The sequence below is a fragment of the Temnothorax americanus genome, unplaced genomic scaffold (assembly GCF_048541705.1).
Source record: "Temnothorax americanus isolate GAGA-0224 unplaced genomic scaffold, ASM4854170v1 Scaffold21, whole genome shotgun sequence".
Classification (NCBI taxonomy): Eukaryota; Metazoa; Arthropoda; class Insecta; order Hymenoptera; family Formicidae; genus Temnothorax; species Temnothorax americanus.
In genome coordinates, this window is record NW_027509349.1 from 2,268,127 (window position 1) to 2,274,631 (window position 6,505).

The window sequence follows — 6,505 nt, forward strand, 5'->3', positions numbered from 1 at the left end:
TTGAAATAACTAACGCATTGGAGTTGAAGGAGCACTGATCAAGTAGGATTTAAGCCTAAAGGAAAGAATCTTCAGGAATAATTATAATACAAACTTGGGCTATTTCATAAAATTGATATTCTTTCTTAAGTTATTTTACACCTTTCGCATTTGCGACTTCTGATCTAGATTTATTATTTTATAACAAATAAATTAAAAAGACGTCGCGCTGTCAAAATGTTTCGTTACAGCTCTGATATCGTGCGTATGCCTTGTAATTGTTAAAAAATGTAACGAACGAAAGTGTTCGAAAGGGTACTCGGAGTATAACTACAGCAGTGCCTATACAACGAGTTTTCTCATAGAAGAATCGAAATTAGCGACATCGAACATCTTCGATGTGCGCGCAAATGTATATATAAGTTACTTACGTCGATAGAGCATTTATAATACAATTATCACAGATATGTAAACTACAAAATACCGTACGCAAATATAAAATGCAACTTGCGCCTTCGCCGATGATCCCATTGCACGTGCTACGACGATTCGTCTACGTCCTAATTGATGTACAATTTAAATACGAATCAAAAATATATATATACGCGTGTATGTATATAGGTATATATATTGTAAAACTCTACTCGCTCGCGTCGGGCGAATAGAACTCCATGTTGCGTTTTAAATCGTTCTCGAAGTCCATAACTGGCGAGTCGGAGCGCTCGTTTAATTCACCGGTGGCCGATTCGACTGCTTTCGAGATGGGAGGGACGTTCCCCATTTTTTTGCTGGATTCTTCGTTGAAATCGCCAGATTTAAATGTTTCGGAGGCTATCTGCAATGAGATTAAAGAATTTAGTATAATTAATATATACAGAGAAAAAGAAAGAAATCCCAGATTAAAAGGAAAAAATTTATATGCAAAATATATAAGTTCTTAAACGAGAAGATTACAAGCAGGAAGATTGAAATACGATCAAAATATCAAAGCAAAAAGGAAAAGTTTTATACTATATCATATATTGAGAAAGATACGAAAAGTAATTTAAGATGTAAATTACTTTTTTCTCTATCTCATCAGTCTTAAGCTTTTCTAATTTCTCTTTGTCGGCGAGCGGGATTGCAGTCTTTGATAACGTTTGTCTCTTTGGGGTGGGCTTCCTCGGCTTAAATGATCCGGATGCTTTTTTCGGTAGCTGCGAGCTCGTATGCTTCTTGGTCTCGTTCGATTGTTCGCAATTGTGAGTAACCAGCTGCTCCTTAGTCTTAAAAGCCTGCATAATGTTAATAGTCAGGTTAAAGAGTTACCCGAATAGCGTTCCGAGTGATTCGAGAATGAGACTCACGTGAGAACAGATATCGCACTTAAGACTGTGCTTGTTCATCTCGTGATGCTTGAGCGCTTGCGCCCGGTGGAAGTTGCGATTGCAGTGGCTGCAACTGAACCGCTTGACGTTGCTGTGCGTCAGCAAGTGTCGTTTGAGTTTGTCTGGCCGTGAAAACTCACTCATGCAGCCCAGATAGTTGCGAAATGGGCACTTGAGCCTTTTTGTCAGATCGTGAATCAGCATGTGCCGGCCCAGTCGATCTTTCCGCTTGAATCTGGCTGGGCAATGCTGTAATTTTAAATACAAAATGCAAACATCAATTCCCAAATAAGCAATATGCAGTTATATCTCAGTTTATTTGCTTAATTGCGGAAATTGTTTTAGCATCTTAAACATACATTATTGCAATTATTCATATTTACCGGACATGTAAAAGGCGTCTCCTCGCTGTGTATCAGCTTATGATTGGCCAGGTACTGCTCGGTTTTAAAAGCTTTGCCACAATCCTCGCAGGCGAATCTTGCTGATGCCGAATGAGTCTTGAGATGGCGGCGCAGAAATCTCTCAATGAGAAAGCTCTTGCCGCAGTGCAGGCACGCGTAATTGTGTGTGGTGGTTTCTTTATGATGCTGCAATGCCTCCAGATTCGAGAACGATGATTTGCAAGTCGAGCAGCAGTAATACTTCTCCGTGGTCTTCTGCTTCTGGACGGAGTGGACGTACTGATGGTGACCAAGATCCGACAGGGTGCTGAATACTTCGCCGCACACGTGGCACCGGTATTCCGAGCACTTGTGGCTGCGCGTGTGCTCCAGGAACTCTTCCAGATCCGAAAACATCATGCTGCAGCTGCTCTGCACGCATTTGTACACTTTCAGCGCCAAATGCGAGACGATTAGGTGGCCTTTCAGAGCTTTATACGAGTCAAACGTCTCCTTGCAGAATTGGCAATGGTATGTGCGGTCGATACTTCCATCCGGAGGTGCCTAAAAGTTTAGAAGAAAATAATGAAAATAAAATATAGTAAATAAAGTGAAAAAAAAAGAATATAAAGATTAAGCAGTAAAAAATATAAAATTAAAATTTAATTTTTTAAAATGTTTCTTGTGCCTTAAAAATATGCAACTGTTTGTTATAATATTTCAAACGGTTAACCACAATATAGCAATAATAAAATACGATATAAAACTTTTCTCTTAGAAAAGTTGTTATTCTAGCAAGAATGCAGTTTTATAAAAAAAAATACATAAGAAATTTTCTCCTTGTAAATATTCGAAAGAGAAAAAAGTAAATCTTACGTGGTAATTTTAATTAAAAATTTCTTACCTCTGGTGGTAACGAATGAATGGCGGTGCCGGGCCATACTTTGTGCGAGGACATGTGCTTCTTCACGTTCGACTTCTGCGCGAATGCACGACCACACACCACGCATTGATAAGGCTTTTCTCCAGTGTGAGAACGTTCGTGTTGCTGCCAGTAGAATTTTTTCGCAAACTGCTTGTTGCAATAACCACACTTATACTGCAACGATCAGATGTGTAATCAGATGTGTGTCTTAGTACAAAAGGTTTGTATTAATCTCGTGATTTATTTAGTAACTTATGAAAACTTGCATTTTAGAAAAATTACTTGAAAGCACAAATTTGTATTATATTTTTTATTATTATAATTAAAGTAACATTTCATAATCAAACAATTTGAAATTTATTACAATTTAATTTAACATTATACAATCGAATTTTATGGATCTTATGTTTCATTTTAGTTGGCAACAGAGAGTCGCTAACACAACAATACCTTTAAGTTCTGCGTCCGACTAATGCCATTTTCTGATTCACCGAGTGGATCTTGGAGGGATGTCTCGTTGTTCTCAAAAGAGGATTCGTTGTCCTCTAAAGGCGGCTCGTTTTCCGCCAGGGATGGCTCGTTGTCCGTCAACGAGGCGCAAGGTTGTTCAGACTGGCTGGAGGCGTCCTCCTGTGAGCTAATGTCGTTTTGTAGATGTATCGTCGGCACCTCGCTCGAGTCTTCCGTCGCCTCGATAGCAGCGTTACCGAAAGTGTCCAGGCTCTCTGTACTCAAGATAATCGGTACGCTGAACGTGGAGTCTGTCATAAAATAATTAGCAGCATCCTGGTCCACGCTGTAACAATTGAATCAGATTCATTAAAAATCGCATACATATTAAAGAATAAATTGTACAAAAGCAACAAATGATCTATATGTTCAAAATGGTACAAAATATTTAATTCAAATTTATTGTACTATGTAACGAATTATAATTACAATTATCAATGGTGATATACCTAAATAACATGTCTGCTTCTTCGAGAATAATAGGTTCTCCAAGCTGAAAGGTTTCCTGCGAATTGTACTGCGACTCATCTTGAGCGGCATCTTCCACGTGCATCACCTGACTCTCGTCGTTTGTTAAGAACTGAGTCAAATCCACTTGCTGTTGCGTCTTCTGGTGCGTCCTCTTATGGAGTACAAACATCTGGAGCGACGTAAACTGGCTCTTGCACTTGCCACATTGGAATATGTCTTCCTCATCTTGATCAATCGCTGGTGAAGAAATTAGTATTATATAACACACAAATGATATATGTATAAAGAATAATTAGAAAATATATTAACTTATATCTATATTTCAGATCAAAAATAATATCTGTATTTATATAAATTTCTGTTTTTTCCGAGACAATTACAAACTAACAAGTTAAACTAAAGTTGGAATACATATCCTTTGATACTATGATAAAATTGTCAAAGTTACATTTTTAAGAGAGAAGATCTTTTAATAAAACATAACATAATCAAATATCAATGCCAATGCTTAAAGAATAAATCTAAACCCAAAACAAAAATTATGTAAACAAGTTTAGGATTTATTCTCCCAATTTATAATAAATTTTAAAGAAATATTCAAAGTATCTGTAGCGGTTTTTTACTACAGCAAATCTTAAAACCGTAATATATGTTAAAACATCAGGTCGCTTCGCAATGCCCTAAATCTCATTGTGAAAGACGAGCACTTTTAATTAGATCTCTTAATTTATCGTAACTCAGAAAATGACATCTAAATAATCTGTGTCCGTCTGACATTCTCTTCTTGTCTTAGACTCCAGATTCATCCTTTGAAGCATCAATATACGATATAAGATCGTTCTGTACATAATAAAATTATTATATAATAAAAAAAATATCTATTCTTTGCGTTTTTAAGAATATATACCTGACTGTTCGACTTCAGCTATCAAGGTTTGCGACTCCAGCAAGGATTGCACAGAGGAACCGTCCAGCGAGACATCTATAAAAACATAACAAAGTTGAAATAATTAAACAATACCAAGTGTTAACTACAACATCTGGAGATGGTGGTAACGGAACGTTGCTAAGAGTGCAAAGCACAGGTCGCTGTATATAAAATGCATCGAGTCGACGGTCAAGTCAGCGTGACCCCTATTCTCTATACTCTTCAAACTTGCGTCTAAAGGGTCTAAAGAACCGCACACCCTCGTGCCACTGGAGCATATTCGAAATCGTCGCCGAGAGACGAGCTTGTCGAGGGAACGCAACCATCGGGAAGGAGACAACAACCCACCCAGAGGCCCGACGGAACGGAGGCTCGGGGCGGGTTGTTGACGTTTCCGGGCTCGGGTAAACCCCGCCTATCTCACGGGCCAACGCGCGCTCTCACCTGTCAGAGCATCGAGGATAGACTGCGCCATGTTTCGCGATCAGCACGTCGTCATCGTAGCGGAGGCACCGGACTTCCTAACTCGCGCGGGTCGGCGGGATCCGCCGGGATGGGAACATGACGAGCACCGCTCTCGCGTCCCCGTCGCTCGTCGCTGCCGAGACGGCGCCAGCGCACTGATCGATACCTAACACCTAACCTCAAAGCGCGACATCGCGCGACGCCGCCACCGAGGGTGCGTTCCTTTTGGGCGCTCAGCGCTCACGCGCCGTAAGCATCGCTCTATCTTCGTTTGATATTCGATGTGCAACGAAGATAGAATGATGCTTATAACAGCAGCTTTTACAGCGCGTGAGCGCCCAAAAGGAACGCAGCCCGAGCGAGCGCTTCACGGCCGTCACGTCGCGTTCGTCCAGCGTTCGACAGTTCGTCGACTTGATTGACACTTTTTTGTTTCAACGTTCGGCGATGCGATTCGAACGACGCGTCCTGTTGAATTACATTTAAATGTAACTCTTTCACCTTTTGTGAAAATAAATGTATCTTTCGAACGCAATCGAGGGTAAAAATATAAATATAAGGTGTTCGTTTACATGCGCCGAGTTTTATACAACTGCCAGGGAATTTTTGGGCTTGCAAACATCGATTGAACTAAAATATATATGGAGTTACATAATTGACATAAATATGTTGTAATATTACATAATTACAAACGACTGGTTTCAGAAATGATTTACATCAAATTACAAAAAATAAGTAATTCTAATTTACAAAAGATACCGAATTCCTAACATTATATACATACGTTCCCATTTTAAATAAATTTAAATAAATTGTCACCTTGCGCTTCCTTTGATCTGATCAGACCATGCAAATAATTAATATTTATTTGAAAAACACAAAAGAAAAAAATTAAATATAATGCCATGAAAAAGAAGTAAAATAATAGTATTATTTCAAGTATATATATTTATTAGAATGAGTAATATCACATAAAATATATATGATATTTTGTACAAAAAATTGAATTTAAATTTAGATACATGTTTTCCGCATTAATTCCTACAGGCTATTAATCTACAATGTGTTCTTTATTGCTTCCTGTTTTCTGCTCTTATTAACCTCTTTGCGACTATCTCGTATTTCGAAATTCCGTTGCGTAAAACGCTTCCTTGGAAAGCGCAAGGTTACAATTTACAATTTATTTAAATTTATTTAAAATGGGGGAACGTATATGCACGATGTAAGCCTGATCTACAATATGTGTTCTTTGCTTCCTGTTTTTTGCTCTTTTAACCTCTTTGCGATTCTTCCTTAAATTGGAAGAATAATATTTATACATATTTACATATTTACTTATTTATAACTTTTATTTCTATTTTGACCTACAAAGATTCCTATACTTTACTTGGAATTATATGTATATGCTCATATATAATGATATATGGGAGCCATATATGTATATACATATATATATATATATATATATATATATATA

The 6,505-nt window shown here is 38.0% G+C and overlaps 1 protein-coding gene across 1 annotated transcript; it reads right to left on the bottom strand.

Annotated features, from left to right (window-relative positions):
• Positions 1-100: 100 nt before the first annotated feature.
• LOC143897729 (uncharacterized) lies at positions 101-5,441 on the bottom strand. Its single transcript, XM_077406589.1, has 9 exons — positions 5,008-5,441; positions 4,543-4,617; positions 3,614-3,872; positions 3,105-3,450; positions 2,634-2,828; positions 1,730-2,293; positions 1,326-1,595; positions 1,041-1,253; positions 101-814 (listed from the first exon to the last, which is right to left on the bottom strand). Exons 1-9 carry the CDS (start codon positions 5,036-5,038, stop codon positions 620-622), a joined length of 2,148 nt encoding a protein of 715 aa, XP_077262715.1. The 5' UTR covers positions 5,039-5,441; the 3' UTR covers positions 101-619.
• Between the last annotated feature and the right edge of the window lie 1,064 nt (positions 5,442-6,505).